Here is a 22,503-nt window from a genome sequence, read left to right as displayed (position 1 = left end):
CAGGGCTTGGTCTGCTTTTACTGCTAGGCGGGTACAATAATACCAGCGTAAAACAAAATAACACGCACATCGAGTCGTAAAGTGTGCAGTATAAACAGAGTATAAAGTTGTGCTGAGCTTAATACATTCAATTTGTTTTCAGCGGCGGGTCGGTCGCCAATCCCGCCATAATTGTGCAGCGATAAACAATGCAACAATGATCACCGCCGCCGCTCGTACCAACAACACCTACATTTATTTAATATAACGTTAAATTAAACAGAACAAATTTATATCACTTTAAAATAAAACGTTTTAAAGGATCCTATATTAAATTTTTTTATAAGTAGTTGCTCTGATTTTAATGATAATTTCAAATTAGTTCTACTAACTCAGCAAAACATAAATATGCACTAACCGCTGCAGCGAAAGCTCAAAAAAGAAAAAAAACAAAACAAAATGCATAGGAATGATCTCTAATAACAACTAACAACACGTTTTTGAAATAAAGTTCAGCAGTTTTTGAATTTATCTGATACAAAAAAAAAAAAAAATTATCTTGCATTTTCAATACAGTTTGAATTATTCCATAAGATTTCGTTTTATTACAATATAACTAGTAACTGAATTTTATAGTGCACCGTTTTACAGACCTTTTAATAGTCAAACTAACATCAGTAAAAGTCGTATATTCCAAATTATATTTATGTTCTGTTCAAAGTACTAAAGTATGTTCGGCCTGAATGGTATAGCAGTGAATTTCCATCTTTACCTCTTTTAAGCTTTACAAATGTGACTACATAATATCATACGTATTTTCAAGATTTCCCAATTATTGAACAAATGAGAGCTAACGTTACGATCATTTTTATGAAAAAAAATTAATAAAAATGTTGTACACAAATCATGGACTGCACTTTCTAAACCCTTTTTTTTTTTTTTTTATACAAGGAGGAATGCTTAATGCATACTCCGTGCCTCGGGGAAGACACGCGAGTTATGTGAGATTCTCTCCCCGAATGGGAGCATACCCACTAAACCTCCTTGTTCCCTCATGGCCATACTGTGGGGCGCCACGGGATCGCGTGAGCTTGCCACCGCGACGCCCCACTGACCGCCCCGGGAGGGGCCCTCTCTGCGCCCTTAGGCGCTCCTCAAGACGACACCGTGCAATGCAGGTTCGGAATCCCCGCCTCCCCCGCTGGTGCCGCCAGGGTTTATAGAGACCCACCTCTTGGCCCCCGTCTTGATCAAGACAGGGGCCCGCGGTCCCGGTGATGGCCACCGGGATTACGCGATGGGACGCAGGATCACACGCCATCGCATAACAGCTCTGCAAGCAGAGTGCTACCGAGGTCGTGCTCCCACGTCCCGACCGACGGCCGCGACCCTAGTGGGCCGCGCCACCCACCACACTCAAGGCTCACCCTCACCTTTCGCTGCCCTGAAAAGGGCAGTTACTCAGCTCGGGTTCGCCGCCCTCTCATGTACGGACCCACAAGTGGGCCCGCACCCTAACCTACCTTAACTAACTTAACCTAGCCTACTCTAAACTAACCCTAAAAGGCGCTCGCCTTGCGGCGAGACGCCGCCCTCTCTTGTACGGACCCACAAGTGGGCCCGCACCCTAACCTAACTTACATAACTAATTAATCTAATAGACGCTCGCCTTACGGCGAGCGCCGCCCTCTTTTCTGCGGGCTCACAAGGGGCCCGCAGCCTAACCTAATGTGCGGGCTCGCATGGGGCCCGCCTAACCTAACTTAACCTAATAGACGCTCGCCTTGTGGCGAGCGCCGCCCTCTTTTCTGCGGGCCCACAAGGGACCCGCAGCCTAACCTACTTAACCTACTTAACCTAGCTTACCCTAGCTAACCTACCAGTGTTTGGTTCGCGGGGCCGAAGCCCTACCCCGGCAGAAGGCCGGGGCGTTCCCCTATCCACCACCCGGGGACGCGCCACGTCGGAGTTCACCTCTCCGCCCACTCGGACAACCGAGCAGGTCCGTGGCACTTTCTAAACCCTACTGCAACAAAGTTTCCTCAGATTATGAGCAGAACAAGCCCTGAAACAAACTTTGTCGTTGATTCGACTCAAATCACAAAGGCCCAGGAGTTATATGAATAGTAAAGTGTACGAGAACGATGTCGCAGCCTGAGCTTTTCATTTGCCAACTTCATTTGTACGACCAGACATCAATTGTATAGTTATTCTATTTCATTCCCTCACAAGATGAAAGGTCATTGTCCTTCTTAGGACAAAACACGTATTCCAAATATCATTTGTATATTTCGTCTGTAATACGATTTCGTTTGGAGAGTTATTCTTAGAACTAATGAAGTTACTCTGTTGGTAAGATTTCTTTTAACTGTTTAAGGATTATGTTATTTATTATTTTTCTCTTTTAAGCATTGGTGAAAGCAGGATTATAAGCAGTATACACGTCTGTTTCAGCATCTCGAAATAAGCTTTTATCTTAATACACTCACAAAAAATAAGACTTAAATTGCGTTGTTTTTCGAGAGGGGATCTCATCGTGTCGTACGAGAATTATTTATGAGCTTCGAGATCAAATACACGCAAATTCATATTTAATTCAACTTAATATATTTATTATAATAATATATGTTTTTATAAGTACTATAGTGTTACTTAAGTGATATTATCCTTAATATTAATTCATTGATTTGTATTCTAAATGCCTTAATGAATAAAATAGATTTTTTGCAAAGCAAAAATTTTCGTTATTAAAATTGAAAAAAAAAACCATCCGTTTTAGTGTCTTTTGGTATTGGGACAGAAACATTTGTACTAAGTTTTATTAATAGTTTACCTGCACAATGTGTATGAAAACAAACAAAATGTTGATTTTTATTTACATAGCCTTAATCATGAATAGCAAAATTTCAGGTTAGTGAAATGTTGTCTAGCTTAATTGTAAAGAAATTTCTAAAGTCTGCACAATGCTTTATAGATTGTCTTAGAGATACCTTACTTTGCTATTTTTCCTTAAGTCAGGAATATAGGAGAGTCTTTAGTCCCGTGGCGGAGCAGTAGCGGGTCTTACGCAACCTTAGAGATGGAGCGAGGGATAATTGATGAAGTCGACGTGACGGGACGCGGCTAATCTCAGACCCAGCACCTTCGACACGGGGTACTATGTCTACTACTCTCACCACGTTCACCTCGGTTTAGTTTTATGTTTTTTATAGTAAAGAATTAGTGCCGCACTAAGAGTTACAATAGACGAGTAGTGAAGACTTAGTGATTATTTAACGACTGTTTTTGAGTATACTTTTTTCTGTGCAAACATTTAGGTTTTGTTTATGAAAATGATTAGGTATACTCATTACATAACTCAAAATACAAAAGCTTATTATTGTGCCAAATGGTCGCAATTCAGTCGCACGCGGAAAAGCCGCGATCTGCCATCGTTACGTTCTATTGTGGCAAACTTCTAACAATGAAATTTAATTTCTCACAATAACAGGCTTTAATTCGAAATAGCGTAAAAGGATTTAATTTAATTGAAGCTATTTGTCATACAAACATTGGGCTATGAGCTATAACATTGTTTACTTTTTGAGTTGAATCAATAAAAGGAACGTCACATAATAATGCTGGGAAATACGAGTGAATGGAGTAGCGTTTAACAATATTTACATGTGTAATGGCTTCGGTTTTACATAAAAGTGCAAGAGCGAGTGAGCTTAGGCACACCAGTCAGCAAAGTGGTCCAATTTGCATGTATTATGTGGACTAGTGATGCAGCCGTGGACAGGCAACTCGTATACCGGCTCTTTGAAATTTTTATACGCTATTCCCACAAATCGGACGTCGCTACATTTTATGAGGCGCTGTGGCATGTGTTACCCAGCTTAGTTTGATATTCATAGTGCCTGTTCCACTATCTAATTAGTGTCCTCGTAATGGTTCTTTATCAGTATTGGATTATTACTATTTTAAATCTAAGCCACTATTTCTGTAATTGCCTTCGCTGCGCTTTTGTTTATAGCCATCTTTTTAAAAATGCATTTTCATATTCACATTGTGGCAGTAAAGATGTCGCCAGAGACATATATACTCCGTCCGAAGTAGTAATACATGTAATAAGTAAACTTTTTTTGATAAAAGAAATACATACTAAAGGTTATTATTTAGATTACTAATTTTAGGAGAAACTAAAGTTAGGACATACTAATGCTAGTTTTGTTAAATAATTTATAGTATGTTTAAAAAAACAAACACTTGGGCAAACAAAAGCTAAACAGTAATTTACAAGCCATCATTAATAGCAGCAAATCAACCGCAACACTGTTATTCTACAGCCTAAAAAACAAAACAACCGGCAAATAAACCCTAGGTATTGTTATTAACTCGTTAATTTTTACCTACTGTCTTTGACACACATAGGAAACTATGGTCTACAAAGTAACTCAAAGTCTAAAAAGTAATGCAAAATAAGGCACTACATTAAAATTGGTCGTTAATAACGCTTAATACATACTTACACTAGTAATGTAAAGTAACACTGTGTGCTCGAATATAAATCTTATCTAGTTTTCTTAGAAAAATATCAAAAGTAGTATGTAATTTAAAAATATGAGACGTTTTATATTTCATACCTTAAAATTATAGCGTGATATGATGAAGGTATTTTTTAACGCCAGCAACTTTAAGAGAGCTCGGTGTTGGATGCGGCGAACGGCGCCGGGTAAATTTCGTTGTTCTTTTTATTGTGCTGTCGACGGAGCTCACGCCGGAATTATTTACTATGTAACAGCACATGCACTTTATTTTGTACATCGTTTTTAGCATTGAAACCTTTCATTTTATGCATGGCAACATTTAAAATAAATTGCTGCGGTCTAAAATTTTAGAATGTGCAGCGCATATTCAGTATACGGTAATATGTTAAATATTTTTGCTCGATTAAAAGAAGAGTAATGTTTTGAATTAGCACTAAACTATTTGCTTGTATGTATTTCGCGTTTTTGTATGTAAACTAATTGGATAAGTCCACACTGTCATTATACATGTAGAGCAACAATAATAAATTAAAAAAAAAAAACAAATTTATGGTAACAACAACCTAACGGATTAAAATTTACTTTAATAGAAAGGTATTTATGTAGGCAGTATTCAAATTACTCAAAGACTCGATTGCATCTAAAACAGATTGATATCAGAGTATGTTTAAGTCAATATAAATTGAGGTCAGTATGAGCAAGTCAACGAGTCAGCGAGCAGTTGGGTGCACATTAGCAGGGCATTGTGTGGACGCGATCGTTTCGCGACAATGCACTACAATGCTCCGAAATAAAACACCTAAAGCGATACGATGCAATCGGTGCCCCATTGTCCGTTAATCTGTTACAAAAGGACTTCGATTTTGCAAGAAAATCATGACCGTTGTAAAATATTGGAAAAAAATTTTCAACAAATTTTCTTTAAAAAATCTAGAGAACTAATATTTTAATGGAAATATTTTATAAATTATGATATACTCTACTTCGTAAAATAGTGCTTGCTATTTTATGGATTTCTGGATTTTTCTAACTCCATTAATAATGTGATTTTAGCCACAATACCTTCCCAAGTTATCTCAACCGCAAAATATTTGTTTTAATATTCAAATAAGTTATGATTGAGTTTTTATAACGTAATTCACGTAAAACAGTAATCACGTACACTAACACGTCAATTCTTGGTGTGAAAGTGTGTTTTTGATCGATTCCTGCAACGTGCATTGCCAAGAAGTAATTTCCTCTACGTCACTAGCATTCCTTACTTCCTGACATCCTTCACAGAGACTTCTCTACTTACAATGACGTTGTTACACCTTGAAACTTCTGTGTGATTATTTTTTTTAGTCGTAAAATTTATCAGGAATAGAAACAATCAAATTTTCTCCTCAGATAGAAGGTTAAATACCGAAAAACCCTCCACGAAGTACAATTCTTAATTCAAATGATTATATAATAATTCATTTATTGTAAAAAAAATATCCCATTAAGTTTGTTTAGATTCTTTAATCTACTATTAAATCAGTGTTATTCAAATATCGTCTGTTCGTTTAGTTACTTAAAAGTATTAGGAAAGTCAAATAATTATTGTTATTATTTAAATAATACCCTATACTGGTTCCCAACATTTTGACGAGTAATGCACAAGAGAAAATGTGTCTTGATGTAATGGTCTTGATGATTGTAAGTCCACGGTCTCGATACTTTGATTAGACTTCATCGTAGAAACGACACTAAACATGTCGTAAATATTAACTGCTTATTGCACTGAATAGTTGCAGGTTGTAGACATAGTTACGATGTTCTTCAAAGAAAATCAGAAATAAAACTGAAGTAATGTAAAATGATTTCAGTCTGTTCAATGTCTTTAGACTCTTGAGATCCCATGGGCACTCTTTAAAGAAAATCTTCATATCAGATAGAATATAAGTCGGTCTACTTGATAAGCGCTAATGGAACAGTTTTTGACACGTGCAAATTATCTAAAAATGTTTGCTATTTTTATATAGCACGCTTCGTTGAATTTCCACAGTTGGTTGACAATTTATGGTGTTACTTATTGAAGACGGAGAGGTGATTGCGTGGCATCAATCTAGGGTTTAGGTCAGTCAATAGTGCCGACAGCCGATAGGTCTTGTCCGGCGCCGGCCGCACGCCTGCCATCTTGTCAATGTTTATCTAACATATTCAACGCGTAAGCCACATCGTAAAACATGATACCGCTAACAAACTCTACAGTATTAAAGATACAGATTCACGTAATATTGGAGAATACATCTAGAATAAAAATTTGTAACGCGACTGTACCATCACTGGAATAGCAATGGAAATAACTTTTGTACTTTGATCCCCAATTATTTTTTTAAAATCACGATAAAAGACAAATGCATATAAGTTATGTAATATAGCATAAATAAAGCGAGTGACGTGCATGTATTAAATATGTATACACCCATGCCCGAGTTTCCAGAACGTTGACAGTGAATGAACTTGTTATAGACTCATCAACGGATGAACGAATAACGCTTACAGTCTGTTAGACACCTTCAAAGCAACCAGCGCCCTTTATCTAATCCATTATAAATATCGATAAATATTAGTCTAATATTTACTGCGATCGTTCATATATAAACTATAGAAATGTTTATAAAATAATGAGTATGATTATCATCGGATAACGGTATCCTCTAAGCACAAGGTTTAGAGATTAAGGCTGAAATTGCGACTCCTGGCTACAAACATCCGCAATTCCACATGCGTTGCTTACCTCTAATCGACGGAGGACGCACAGAAAGATATTACTTCACCTTCCTATGCATTCCCTCCTCTATCAAATCCACTACCCCCGAAAAGGGTGGGAAGGGAAAGAGGACTACAATCAGGACTCCGGCACCACACTCATCGGACGAAATGCGAATTACTTCCACTTCACGGCTGTCTTCTGTGTGGTCGTGGTATTGCACAGGGCGAGTCAATTCGTATAACAATAGAAGACGCCAGTAACAACAAATATTGTTGCGTCCAGCACTGGTAAATTGTATCAAGATTAAAAATAGTATGTCGCTGAAGAGCGTCCATTACAATTTGAGATGATATAAATAAAAAATCAATTCTGGCTGACGTTTTATAATTTCCATTTGAACTGTGAAATGGAATACAGGAGTTGTAAAAGGGGCTACTTTTTGGATTCGTCAACGTATTCAGTAAAATCCAAGCAATAAAATGTTATACAATACAATTTATTTTTTAAATAAATATGTTATGTTGTAAGAAGAAAGAAAAAGAAAGTTAAGAAAAATGTAACTTTTACGTCCTCGGATATTTAATTTAAAAAATGTAACCTTTTTTAGATTTTTTGTTGTCAGTGAACAGCTGTCATTTTGGATGAATTGTAAAAAAATATAGATTTATTTTGTTAAATATTTACATTTTATTTATATTTTTTTGGGTTATTATTTTTTTATTTGATAGGTTTATTTTAATATTTATTTAGAAATTTTATATAATTTACATTTTACAAAATGAATGATGATGACGAAGATGAATTCGTGCTGCGCCCCTTTGAACAGGGTCATTGGGAGTGGAGTGAGGATGCTAAACAATTGGTCTTTATGAGGTGATAGAGATTTACGAATTCTATCCCAACTTAAATGATAGTTGAAATATTTAAATCACATTTAGATATCAGAAAACTCACTAATTAGTACTCAATACATGTGTCACAGTGTGGCAGTTTTAGGTTACACATTCCCAAGAAGTATTTTATTATAATGTTTAGGTTGTTGTCCCATTATCGATGTCTAAAAGCATCTATACCACAATTTGTTTAGCAAATTCATTTTAATTAACAGAGAGGTGACAACAATAGACGTCGATGTACATGAAGTACAACCGCAGAGTATTCGGAAAATGGAATTTAAATACGAAGTAGATTTGTTGGAAGAGGTAAATATGTTGCAGGATTATTTATTGATAATAATTAATTATGTAATGTCTAAAGTAATAATAGTACCATTTTTAGCAAAGGTTTAAAAAACACTTTCAAAGACAAATCGTCGAAGATGATGTTGTACGTCTACAGGTAACATGTCTTCTATTTATTCATTTAAAACAAATCCCAAAATTGTTATAGGGCTAACAGATTTTTACTTCAAATGCGATTTTGTTTAAGGATTTACGAAACTAACACTCTTTATATTTTGATAGCAATATTTAAGAATTAAGTTATTTTATTTAATGACCAGTGACTTTTTTAATTAAATGTGTTTCAGGATATTAAAGATATTGTTCTTTTTTGCGCACCAAAACCAATAATAACCCGCGACATTGTAAATGTGCTACACATGCACATCATAGACAGATTTCTACGAGCCTTAATATTTTATTGCCAGTATTATTTACAGGTATGTTATATCATTTCATAAAACACTTTTTTAAATTAAATATTAAGTAGTGCGAAATTCAACATTAATTAACCATTGAAAGCCTTAAATATAGGTCGCTTCAATAATGGCAGATAGAATTTTGGACTTGCAAAATAAAATTAGAACAAGATTAGGTAAAAAAATCGAAGAGAGATATGAGGAAAATCTTAGAGACGTTCGCTTGTTACTGGCAAAGGAGTACTGTTCAATGATTCAAGGTAAATATTAAATTAGATTCACTGCTAATAGTCACGAATTGTTATCACACTATAAAAACAGCAAAGTGTTTTCGTTTATTAAACCTCATGCTTTACGTCTTCATTAAAATGTTTATGTATTAAACTGGTTAAGAATCGTTGCGAGAAAAGCTGTCTTCTAAAGAGAATTCCATGTTATGTAGAAGTTTAACCAAGGAGATGTATCCATCTTAATCCCTGCGTTACTTGAACGTCAGGCGGGAGGGCTAAGGACTCATAACCAATGTCTCTTTTTGTGATTTGGATTGGATCTTATCGTGTTTAATATAGATGTAAATGTATTGAATAAAATATTAGAGATATATTATCAGAGAACTTATTTGCATCTAGGTACGGGAGAATATCTCAAATATCATCATAATAAACTTGGGACCGCAAAATCTTTGTCAAAAAGAGATAGTGTAATTTTCGAATCCATTTTACGTATAAGCACTCATATTGCTTGGGTGGCTCTCGGAAGAAAATCTTTTCAACAAATTGGTAATTTTTATAATATACTTACAACACTTAGTTAAATATAACATCTAATGATGTACGATTTCAAAGCTTGGAATTATAAAATTATTTAATTGTATTGGTTGGAAAATAATTGGTAGTAAAAAGACGTTTTAATATTAACATAACTGTAGTTAAAACTGATATTAATTTCAGAACTAGAGATACAAAGAGTATTCAAATCGAATACATTCAACGTTGTAAAGCACTTTCTGAAAACTGACTTCGAGAAGGATATGTCTGTGGCGGAGCACTCCGTGTTGTACGGCACTTGCGAGCACAAGGAGCAAATTCTAGGCATACACTCGCCTTTGCTAAGCGAAATCACCTGCGATAAAAACGCTATAAACTATCGATTATTTGGACTAGGCGATTTTGAATACGCCCAGTTAGTACAGTATACATTTCGACGATCCCTACGTAAACTTAAGTAAAGGCAAATTTTACACGAGAGCACATGAAGTATCATGTTTAACTCGAGTTCTTTTTATTACAGTGTTGAAATTTGTTAACATAGATTTTCGTAATATACTTACAGAAAAATGAACGAACCAAAAGTTGTCGATTCATAATTCCGCTATTATATAACCTTATTTATGAAAGTACAACGAATAATGTCACTATTAAGGTATTTTATTAATTACAGTTTAACTTCACGACTTCTGTACTTCAAAAATATATTGGTGACTCCTGAACCGCAACTAGAAAAGGTGGGGCTATCCATAGGTATCATAGGTTTGCCGCGAGATCGCTTCGACACGATGCTGCGCGAGGTCAAGAAACAGGGTGCCAGTACTTCGTCTGCAAGCTTGCGAAAAACTGCTTCACGGTATTGTAAACATTTTATATTCAGTGACATTATCACGGTAAGTTTCAATGACGTAAAACTTATCAAGACAAAATTGCCGAATAGCGATCCGATTTTCTTTGAAAAACAATTGAAATTCATGTTAAACAATTAAAAATAAGCAAAAATAGCTCATCATCATTACAGCATTGATGATGATGATGTCGATTCTCTTGCGTTTCAGAATGTCTTCAAGTCGATCCTCGGCAGGAAAGAGTACAAAAGGTGCTTTTCTCAATTTACCGCTATATCCCGATATAATTCTTCCTGAGTCTCGATCTGATCGCAGGTAAAGTGAAACAAATCTTTAAATCTCTGTTTATCATCTGTTCGGTTGTCGTGAGTTATACTGTACTTTTTATTAAGATCATTTTTTTAATTTTTTCTTATTGTGCGTGTGTTTTAATTGTTCACTGTCATATATATATTTGGTGTTTAATGTGATTATTTATTATTCATAATGTAAGCGTAGGTTATAATTTAAAATGTGATTATTATTATTACTTTTTACTATAGCGAGGATCTGGCAGACTCATTTCCTGGTAAACCTACCACAATCAAATACAAGAAGAACGAACAGCGCTTAAAATGGCTACGATATGCAGAACCATCGAGAAGGAAGAGACTACAAAGTTTCAAGAATATATAAACAATTTAAAAGAACACTAAGACAATCGTGTATTCAATAATTCTATATTAAGTATTCAACAATATCTCTATATGAATACCTCCAAATAATCGTAAAATTTTGTCATTTGTCGTCTAAACATTACTTAACCAATAAGATTTCATTAAAACTTTGGTTGGGTATTCTGTGCACTATTAAACGATTTCTGGCTCAAAAATAAAAATATGACTTAATTTTTATTTTTATAAGAGCATTGCCGGGTTCAGATACTTAAGTCAGGAAGTAAACTTATAAAACATTTTAATGTTTCTAGGAAATTTGGACATGTGCCTAAATGTCAAGAAATTACGACTTATCTATCATAGATCATTTTCCGACAGGTTAAGTGGCGGAAACCGATTTCCAGTACTGCAATTACGCTGTCAGAAGAATCTTTAATATTTGATGGAAACCTTTCGTGAATAGAAATCCTTTTCAGTACATTTAATTTTAAAAGTAGGTTGACACTAATACCTGTATATTTATCGAAGAATAAATGAAAAAGTCAACGTTTGATACTTATATACATGTTGAAGCCAAGGTTTGAAATTAAACTCAATCAATTAGTAATTGTTTCAAACATTCTTCTTGAATCGTTACAATGTGATGTTCACATACAAACTCAGGCCAGTCTAATATAGTTAATGGGTAATCATTAATAAAATAAATATAATAAAATAATTATTTTAATGTAAATAAATATGTAAATAACAAAATAAACTTCACATAAAACTTACGATATTTACGTAAGCATAAATTTAATTCTTCCACTGATTAACCATACCACACAAAATGGTATACATATTAAGGATGTAAGATTCTGGCAAGTCGATTCAGCCAGCGGAGCCGTTGCACGTCGCTGCACGGCCGGATATCCTCGGTTGCATCCGGAAAATGCGACGGGAAATATGGCCTGTAAATATTTTAATTTTCTTTTTTAAATGAAAATATTAGTGCATTACCCCTTACTTGGTATTATATCATCATCCCTTAGATCGTGGCAAATTATCATAAACATAACTTACGAACATTACCTCGATTTGGCAAATAAATTTGACAAATTATCAAATACAAGTCATTGTTACATCGCTCTTCCTGAGTACAACTGATTGATATTGAGTTTTTAAACTAGTTCACGATAAAATAATAATTAAATATCCAAATCAAAAAACCTTCACTTCCCACGGTAGCAGGTCTCACGATGTTAATTTTCTTTTCATTAACATTTATTATTCGTAGTAAAATAAGGTCTTAAAATCACTTACATCTTAGCCTCCTTAGTTGGTAAAACAATGTCTGAGTATAATTTGTAAATAACATTTTTCTTAACTGATACAGAGCTTTTCGTGCTAGCGCTGTATGAACTTGTGGACGACCTGTATTAAAGAATTGGTAAATTAATAAACATTTAAATATGTAATTTCAAATATTGACCACATGATATTAACTGTAATCAACTACTAGTTACAACTAGGTAAATAATCTATTATGTTACTCCCATATGTGAAGAGACATTTTCTTTCAACTTGCGTATGCGCTTCTGATTCTGATCTTTAAAGGTGTTTGTAAAGAAATGAACATCGGCTCTTGACTATCCTAAAGACCATCGATCTTAGTAATTACTGGCAGAAATATTACTGACATGGATGCTTTCGATTTGCCTTCTGCGGCCGAAGGTAGCGGTCTCAGCATGGTGTCAAAGATGGAACGCGGCATGCCCAAAATCCCAAGCACAATGCCAAATTCCGCCAGCGACTCCTCGGGGCCCGCAACTGCTCGCTTCATATACAATGTTCTCGCTGAATATCTGCACAAGTAATATTTAATATCTACAATGTAAAAATATAATAAATCCGAGTTTGAAAGTGCTTATTTGAACTATTGATTTTCATTAACCGTTCTAAGGTCATTGTAGGCTATTTATAATCATGTTAAGGCCCGGGGTATAAATCTGTTATTACAACATTATTGTGGCAATTTCCGTCTATTCCAAAAAATAAAGACTTACTGGTATTAGTCGGTATTTTCGGCTACAGGTAATTTAAATTTTTAATCGATACTCACTGATTATATTTAACAACCCCTAGACTTAATAAACGGAAATCAATATCTCTATGACAGAAGACTTCGTTCATGAGCGGCGAGCGGGTGTTCAGCTTTTTATCGCGACGTAGACAAATACCGAGCAACGCCTCCCGCTCCTCTTTCATCATCTTTGCCACGTAGTCAGTGTGCAGCGTGTGCTCCACCGCATTGAATATCTCCGATTTAAATATACGATTTATCTCCAATTCTAAAGAATAAAGAAATAATTCCTAAAAGTTGTTATTGTTTCACAAAGGATCAAAAAATATTAAAACTTAGGGAGCTTAAATCAAATAACATTTCATATGTGATTTAAATATGTACGCTACAAACCTATCTGGTTGAAAGCTTTTCTGCCTAGAGCCAACCACACAATTTGCACGGTCATGCGCAATAAAGTTTCAAAAAGATGCGCGTCTTTGTCCGATAGAGATTTTCTCTTTTTCTGTGGGCCCATGTGATGAAATTTTCGCGTATCCCCACCACCTTAAACAAAAACTACTAAAGTAGATAGGTTATTAAATTTATTAATATAATTTTATACTATTATTTATCAGCATTATATTTGAAGCAACAGGAGACATCTTACCAATGCTATAAATGCAAAAGTTGATGATGGATGGATGGATAGATGTTTGTGTGAAGGTATCTCCAGAACGGCTCAATGGGTCTTGGTGAAATTTGGCATAGATGTAGAATATAGTCTGGAAGAACACTCAGGCTACTCATTATTATTTTTTCTAATCCTGCGCGGACGGAGTCGGGGGCGACAGCTAGTATATTCATAAAACAACACAAACCGATAATCATCGTGCTATATTCCTTAGCTATGAGCACCCGCAAATCTGATAAATTATCTCGAAATTCATTTTCTACCATATCACAATATGGCGTCCGAACTTTGGCTTCCAGCTCTAACATACGTCGCGCCATTTCATCTGCAATCTATAGCAATATTTTAAAATTAACCATTACATACGACGAAGTCCGAAACAAGTTATATACATAGATTTACATCCATGTTTACCTGTAAATAATACTGCGAATACATTATAAGCGCACGTATGAATCTTTCCGTGGTAGGCAAATGGAGCATATTTATTAACATCGGGCTCAACAAATTGACCGGCGCTGTGAAAAGTGCTACATCTTTCACATCCTGTAATTCATAATGGTTTATAGAATTTTTGTATGACAAAATATTGCAATACAATACATTGAGCGTTAAGTCACTTAGTGAAGAATTTGAAAAAATAAATAACTGATGATTTTACACGTATGGGGTTTTAACAATGGTAGAGCCCCCAAAAACATCTTTTGCACTAATGGCCCTCTTAAACGATGTAATACCACGACCATACAGAAGTGAGTGAGTATGTATGGTGCGTGTCGGAAATGCGTGCCATATTTTATAGTCCTCTTCATCTTCCCACGTTTTCTTAAAAGGAAGGGATGGGAATGGCAAGCTGATTTTTCAGGGGAGAAGACGCATAGGCAGAGGAAATGTCCCCTTTCTATGCTTCCACTCCTCTTCTAATTAAAGATAGGAAACGAATCTGCAAATGCATGTCTAAGGACAGCGATCGTATCGTTTTTTTTTTTGCGAATTCAAGTAGCCGCTTGCTTGTTTGCCCCTTATAGTATAAAAAAGGTTTACAAAATGTAAGGTTATTGATTTTTACGTACCTGCAAAGTTATAACATCAGGTTGTCCAGGTTTCAGTTTTCTTTGGTATCGCCGTCTAAAACGTATCTTAATGCAGAAACAAAAAGCACGATTACTACAACTAGCGAATTAATCGTAATAGAAGATCTACGACTACACCACTACATACTGTGAAAACTCAACATTAATTCTTAAATATTTTCAGAAACAAATACTGATCGAAATTGAATGATGTTATTACAAGGTTGGAAGTAAATAAAATTAATACCTGTTCTATTAAATCTACATCGTCTCTAAATTCAACAGCTCCTGTTGGCACCTTAGTTGGTATTTGAATTGTTTCTATAGGTTTTGGTGGGAGATCACTGAAAATTACAACTTTATTTAACTTTACTAGCTGTCGCCCCAGATTCCGTCCGCGCATATTTAAAAAAAACGTAATAAGTAGCCTATGTTTTCTTCCAGACTAAGTGCTCTAAATTCAAGACTACACCATTTCCAAATTTCATCAAGATCTATTGACCCGTTCCGGAGATACTTTCAAACAAACATCCATTCATCCATCTAAACATTCGCATTTATAATATTAATAAGTTAGATTAACCACACTTATCGTTTGTCGTTCATCAACCAAATTTTGTCGCATCTTAAATTATAAATGTAATCTTTACTTTAGGTTGAGATATGCGATATTTTTACTATCTAAACCTCACCTAACAAATATTAAAGCTTGTATATCCTCATCCCAGACCCAGTGCCCGTCTTCATATAAACCACCGAACCCTCCTTCCTCCTCCTCATCAGCCATTGTATTACTATTGAATTCTTACTTTCAATCAATAATAATATTTATATTGCAATAGCTTTATATTCACTAAAATAAACAATATAAATATGATACAAACGATTTCATTTATAAACTGTCAAGTTTGACAACTTTTTATAAACATTTTCCTTTCCAGGTTTTTAAAGGATAGACTTTTTATTTTATGAGAATTTGCAGACTTATGTGACCATAACAACCTTTTTGATCTTAGAAGGATTTTGATTTTTGATATTACTAATATGTATTATAAATACGAATGTTTGGATGGATGGATGTTTGTTTGAAGGTATATCCGGAACGGTTCAACGGATCTTGATGAAATTTGGCACAGATGTAAAACATAGCCTGGAAGGACACATAGGCTACTTATTATGTTTTTTTAATGCCGCACGGATATTAGGATATAAATAACTTTTGCGGTTAAATATAAACTTTAACCCTTAGAGCCGCAAATGTTAAATACATACGTAGACATTAAAAGTAATGACATAAACACACAAGCAACAGTTCTTGTCCCAATAAGGGCAAAAATCTTCCCAAGCACGTCTCCCGGCCGCCACATTATTACCTTCAGAACGTATTTATGAATGTACGTGATTCACAGCGGCTATAACTTGCGAATTACAATTTTCGAAGCGCGTATTTGTAAGTTTGACAAAATTTACGACATCACCAGTAAGTTCTTACCGACCGACGGCACTGAATATAAAGTTATGTTAATGTACTGAATGCACTAACTTCAAACCTTAAAACTTACAAAATGTTCAAAGTTATTACCGATTCGAGATGGACAGTCTCGCATGAATATCAAATATTTCAACTTTGAATTGCAATGTTCGATAAATGTACTTTCGATAATAGAATTCTAAGGGAAACTATTGTATTTTAGATAGAGCAATATTCATTTTACCTTTAGTATTAACCTTAATTACAAAGCAAAGTATCCTATTTGTTACTATGCTTCCACAATAAGGTGATCGCGGTCAAAGCACTTTTGCTTAATTAAAAAGTTTGTTTGTCTCTCACTGTTTTCCACTATATATTCGTTAGTATTCTATTCGTTTTATAGTTGAATAAACAATTTTCTAAGCATTCCATATATACGCGGTTGATTCGTGTGGCATATGCAAAATAAGTTACCTTAAATAAACGGTGAGGGAACAAGTGTGTCATGTATATTAATTCAATGAACCTGAGCACAGGCGATTGCTCTCGGGCTGTGCGGGACTGGCGCTGCCCAGCTTTGATCCTGTGCGCTCCGCCGTGTGATCAGATGAGCCTCTACTTAGCGACACTTCACTGACGATTCTCGTTTGCTTTTCAAATGTTTATTTTAGATAGGTTATATTATTTAACATTAAAATCTTGAACCTACTCATAGCCTTTACATTGCAAGAATATTGATATTCCGTTTTATTTCAACACTGTCCAACTTGTTAAAAACTCAAAACCATTCAAGTGTTTCTTTGTCTCTTAGCACTGAATGTCATGAATGTATAAGTACTCATCAACATTAACGTTGGCTAAGTCTTAACTTGTTGCCTAATTACGTTAAAATAAATTAACCTAAATTTGTCATTTCATGAAATTTCCTCGGTCGAGCCGGCAAGTTTATAAATCATTAGTTATCGTCCGCGACTACGTCCGCGCGTATTTAAAAAAAAACTTAATTCAAGCATGTGTTCTTCCAGACTATGTTCTACAACAATGCCAAATTTCATCGAGAGCCGTTGAGCCGATCTGGGGATACCTTCTTCTTCAAACATTCGCATATTATAATACGAGTATTAGTAAAATTATGTACTTGCTACTGATTCGGCTTTTGTTAAACTACGTTTACTTAATCATATTTTTATTTCTTTGCTTGTTTTTACTCAAGGAACCATTTGTACAAAACGTTAACAAAACGCTGAATCACAAATCTGAATGAGCACCTCTTTCCACTCCATTTCACCTTTATTTCCAAACTTCCAAACCGACGAATCGAACGATTAAATTAAACCAATAACTTTACCTATGCACTCGTGTGGAAATATATCAAATAAAAATATGTGACGAAATTAGAATAAATACCACACATTTGCGTGATTTAATTGATATTATCTCTGTTTTTGATAAATAAAGTTAGCTGAGCTAGTACAAATAGTAGTATATATTACAAATCTTACTTATGTATGTTATAAAAAGAATAGTTTGGATAGATGATTTTTTTTTTAATCAAGTAAACTTCAGAACGGATGATCGAATCTGGTTGAAATTTGGAACAGAGTTAGATTGTAGTCTGTATTACCGTATTGGCTTTACCGTATTAACCGTTTCTTTTTTTTTTTTATTTAAGATGGATCAAGCCGCGGGTGATAGCTGGTATAGTAGATAAACAAATAAAGTTTTCGTATAGATACTTCACGCATATTTTCTTTAAACTCTGAGCCATTTGCGTGTAATCAAGCGCCTCGTCAGCTCGTCACCCTGCGATGAATATTCATGTCGTGATCGATGCGCCTCGCTTTATTCATTGTAAACACGTGTACGTGTCCTTTGAAGCCTTCATTGTATTACATTAAATGTTCCATTCATCTTAAGCACCTGCATATGTTAATTAACCTTCATCCCTTTAAATATTGTATTCAATCCAAAATAAATAGATTATTTGCAATTCTCGCTCTCGAAAATTAAGCTGTACTTTGTAAATGTTCGATATTCTTTATTATAAAAGAAAATGTAAATTTATGAGTAATCATACTTATGTTTTGCCACGCTAAAAATACTGCAGAAGAAAATGTCTAGGGATGTTAGTACCTCAAACATTTTACTAATCTTTTACCATTTATACCTCTACCTCTACTACCCAATAGTAAAAAAATAAAACATTAACAGTTTAGACTGACATAAACGATGGCTGATTCCCCGTATGGTCAAGATGGCCATGTTATCTCTACCTGATATTATTGAGTAAATTTTACGTATTTTGACATATCTACTTTCCGGATTTTGTGAGTTTATCCCTTAGATGTTATATATTACGAATATTGGATAGTGCAGGAATTGACATACTCTGTGAACCAGGTTAAAAAATAAACTATAAAGTTTAAATAAAACAAATCAAGGACGTTATTTAATCTTTTTATTGTGTTGTGGCGTACTTTCCACACTTTGTATAGGAACCATACTTAAGTTGAACGTTAAAAAATAATAATAATATCGAATCCAAAAATATAAAACACCTAACGCACAATAAACAGATGTAAACATTAAAGGTAAAAACGGTAACCGTTTGTCCAGGCCCAATATAAAGTGGATCGCATTTTCATAAACCCATAAACCTATCAAATTGTATATATACAAACATTCAATTCTACTCAACATTGGTAAACGAAGTTTTCGAATTCTTTTGGTACCTTTCACTTTGGGAACTACGTACAACGCAGGTAAATTTCCAAAAGCAATAGCACAATGTGTTAACAGTAAAAACAACTTAATTCCTATTAGGCTTTTAGGATAAAGTAATGGGAAGAGAGAATAATTCCCGACTGTAGACAGAAACAAGAATAATCTCCCGTCGACATCTCCCAATACTGCTAAGAAACTGAAACAAAATAACTTTAATTTTTTCCGCCTTGCAAATTGTTAAATTCACGAAATAAAAATAAAAACTTACCTTAGTGGTATTAGAATCATCAATATGGCTTTCTCATGGACATGCCAACCGAACATAAATGAACAAGTTGCACATACTGTAATACATCTGAAAAATACAAAAAATATATGGAAACTGTCATAACACAAAATTTGGATAAACAACTCTTACAATACCTTATAAAACTCATAGCTCTATATTTCTTATCCGCACATAGATTCCACAACTTAATTAGAGCAGGAACCATAGATAATAGAGTTAATATAAATGTGACAGTTGGCGTTATGGATGGCAGGACTACATGGTCGTATTCCTGCACTAGACCGCCCGTCATGGACGCCTCGCTCGATGACACTGATATTCCAAATATCGGTACTGAAAAAAAATAGTTATTTCATTAATTAATTAATTAAGAAACGGCTTAACTCACGTTTGATCGTCCGGTGACGGCACCGACTAGTTTCGAACCCATCGGGGGTCCATCTTCAGGGCGAGTGTTTAATCCGAAGACTTCGCGGTCGCGTCGCGTCTCGCACTGCGGGCCATAGCGCGTAGCGCGCGGCTCGAGGGGGCGGCGGGCGCGGGGGGCGCGGTGGCCGTTGCGTGCGTCGGCGACGGCGATGTCGACGAGTTTAAATAGTTATTTCATATATATTTTATGGCAACATTTGTGAAACTCTATAATCTATGATATGATTCGCTAAACGCCTTGTTGTTTTAACACAAGTTACAAAACAAGACAATTTTTTCTGATGCACAAATTTACTTACATACATATTGTAAAACTTTATCTCCAAAATTGTACAACGCCCAAAAATTTGGTGCCCAATATGCATGGCACAATCCTCTTTTGAACGGGAACAGTCTTGACAAAATCTGAAATAATACATTCAATTATTAATTGGAATTAAAAATTTTACTTTTATTCCCTTGAAATTAGAATTACAATACAAAATAATGAAGGAGATAAGTTTTCAATATGGCACAATTTAAAATAATATAAATGATAAATGCTTCTGTGAAAATTAGAAACCTATAATATAATAGATGTTTACCTGAGGTATATGGTGGATAAAAGGTCCAAAGGATATAGTAAAAACTGTTATCACAATAAATGCCAACTTCAACAAATTCCTTGAAGAAAATGAATACCATGCAGTATGCACGCCATCTGTGGACGCTACAGTGAAACAGTATGCTCTCAACAAATAAACTACATACACTGGAGCTATGTATAAGAATATATGCTTTAAGTTTAGTAGAACAGAAAACCAAAAAGCAGCCCATAAATATTTTCCCTGAAAGAAAAATATTATAATTAGTATACTAAATTCTTTTAACAACAAATAATATAGTAAATTTGGTTACAATTTCAAAAGATATTGTACTAATTCACTATATACTCTCAACTTTCTAATTATATTAAAACTACTTTAAAATTACCTTAATCATACTGAAAATAGAAAAAAGAAGAAATGCATATAAAAATCCATTATATTGAAAATGTATATGATCAACCATCAATAATCCAGGATTTGCTACCAACAATATAAACACCAATAACCTCCCATTGGTTATCAAGTCTGAACAGCTGAAAATAAAATTTAACAAGTTCAAAGCACGGCTCAATAAAAAATATATAACTTTTAACATTTAATACTGATTATTAAAGTAAATATAAAATGCCTACCATTTTGCACTATATAAATAAAAACAATCTAGAATGATTACAGACAAACGTTGGAATATTATAGTCATTTGTGATTCATAGTTTAAATTTTGTAGTTTTACAATTTCTGGATCCAATAATTTCGCTATATGGGAAAGTCCATACTCCAGCCAGGCAAAGAATGGAGGATAATCTAATGTCCATTCTGATGTAGACTCGTAATACCACTGGTCTATTGTTAGATTATGAGTTATGGCTAACCAGTTTCGATGAACTTCAAAGTCTGTTGAATGACTGGAAACAATTAACATGGACTTAGAATAAATTCTCAAGAATTTAATTAATTTTTTTAAGTAATAAGTAAATAGTAATAAAAAGTTTTTTACTTACTATAAAGGTATGAAAAACAATTTAAATGTAGTAAGAAGCACTATTATTTGATTAATCATTTTTCTGTATATTAAATCTTAATTTTAAAGACCGAAAGACATTTCCATAATATTATAAATTGATTAGCGTAAATGTAGTATTTTCTTAACAGTCTTATTAAAATCTATAGCCTAATTTAACCAAAAAGAAACTTTAAACGTCGTTATCATATCAACACATTTGTACTCGGTTATCACCTCAGTTATCACTTGCCGGCCTTCACTTGTCATTCATTTGTCAGTGTCAATGTCAATTTTTTGTGAGTTGTCTTTGTCGGTATAGTATTAAGTTTTAAAATCTTTTTAGAAAACGGCTGGCTCGTTAATTGTTTCGAGTTTACATTAATGTGGGTTTACAGTTAATTTAGCGAGTATACCTCAATGTTCATTCCGTTCAATCTAAATAAAATTAAAAACCCAATTTGTATACCACTTTATCGCTATTTTACCACTTTTACTCTTTGCTATATAGCACTGCTTTTAACTGTCAAGCTATCAAAGTCTTTGTTGTCAATTACGTCAATACAGTTTGATAGAAAAAAAATCTATTTATACATTATAAAGTTTCTTTATATATAAATTATGGCGATATTACATAGAGCTCTTTTTACTTGGTTTATATTCTTAGTATTCTTAATTTTATTATGTTTAAGATTAGAGTCAAGAACGCATTGGAATTGGTTTATAGTATTCATACCAATGTGGGTATACGACAGTATATTATTGATTTATGTGTTGTTTCATATGGTTTCCCACTGTCGAAATGGTATAGAAAGATTTAGAGGTACAATTAATAAAAATGTTTGGTATATTGCTGCAATTGGACTCAAAATGGCGGCACAAATAATTATATGTATAAAATTAGAATACACAAAATTATATCTTCCAATCTACGTCGTCATGACGCCTATTTGGATGTTATTACCAGTACTATGTATTGAAGTGTTTATGCACCTTATAAAGCATTCAAGCAGAAGTAGCCGTTATTAGTGTAGTAA

At 34.3% G+C, this 22,503-nt stretch overlaps 4 protein-coding genes across 4 annotated transcripts; 2 read left to right on the top strand and 2 right to left on the bottom strand.

Moving 5' to 3' along the window:
* Positions 1 to 7,995: 7,995 nt before the first annotated feature.
* LOC106708590 (protein phosphatase 1 regulatory subunit 36) lies at positions 7,996 to 11,177 on the top strand. The gene is made up of 10 exons (XM_014500128.2): positions 7,996 to 8,121; positions 8,357 to 8,450; positions 8,527 to 8,586; positions 8,777 to 8,908; positions 9,003 to 9,147; positions 9,517 to 9,666; positions 9,838 to 10,069; positions 10,328 to 10,510; positions 10,713 to 10,817; positions 11,045 to 11,177. The coding sequence occupies exons 1-10, from the start codon at positions 8,027 to 8,029 to the stop codon at positions 11,175 to 11,177; spliced, it is 1,329 nt and encodes a 442-aa protein (XP_014355614.2). The 5' UTR covers positions 7,996 to 8,026.
* An 822-nt stretch (positions 11,178 to 11,999) lies between these two features.
* LOC106708588 lies at positions 12,000 to 15,757 on the bottom strand. The gene is made up of 10 exons (XM_045678025.1): positions 15,659 to 15,757; positions 15,214 to 15,310; positions 14,967 to 15,032; positions 14,308 to 14,439; positions 14,081 to 14,225; positions 13,614 to 13,766; positions 13,260 to 13,488; positions 12,838 to 13,002; positions 12,461 to 12,571; positions 12,000 to 12,108 (listed from the first exon to the last, which is right to left on the bottom strand). The coding sequence occupies exons 1-10, from the start codon at positions 15,751 to 15,753 to the stop codon at positions 12,000 to 12,002; spliced, it is 1,302 nt and encodes a 433-aa protein (XP_045533981.1). The 5' UTR covers positions 15,754 to 15,757.
* Positions 15,758 to 18,882: 3,125 nt separating this feature from the next.
* Positions 18,883 to 21,673, bottom strand: LOC106708744 (probable dolichyl pyrophosphate Glc1Man9GlcNAc2 alpha-1,3-glucosyltransferase). The gene is made up of 8 exons (XM_045677986.1): positions 21,468 to 21,673; positions 21,099 to 21,371; positions 20,852 to 20,999; positions 20,464 to 20,706; positions 20,179 to 20,284; positions 19,585 to 19,783; positions 19,430 to 19,516; positions 18,883 to 19,357 (listed from the first exon to the last, which is right to left on the bottom strand). Exons 1-8 carry the CDS (start codon positions 21,524 to 21,526, stop codon positions 18,883 to 18,885), a joined length of 1,590 nt encoding a protein of 529 aa, XP_045533942.1. The 5' UTR covers positions 21,527 to 21,673.
* A 378-nt stretch (positions 21,674 to 22,051) lies between these two features.
* On the top strand, positions 22,052 to 22,498 carry LOC106708746 (transmembrane protein 60). The gene has a single exon (XM_014500295.2). It carries the CDS (start codon positions 22,088 to 22,090, stop codon positions 22,493 to 22,495), a length of 408 nt encoding a protein of 135 aa, XP_014355781.1. The 5' UTR covers positions 22,052 to 22,087; the 3' UTR covers positions 22,496 to 22,498.
* The last annotated feature ends 5 nt before the right edge of the window (positions 22,499 to 22,503 follow it).

This window comes from Papilio machaon, chromosome 5 (genome assembly GCF_912999745.1).
Source record: "Papilio machaon chromosome 5, ilPapMach1.1, whole genome shotgun sequence".
Taxonomy (NCBI): Eukaryota; Metazoa; Arthropoda; class Insecta; order Lepidoptera; family Papilionidae; genus Papilio; species Papilio machaon.
The sequence above is the reverse complement of the archived record's forward strand: the minus strand, read 5'-3'. Positions and strand labels throughout refer to the sequence as shown.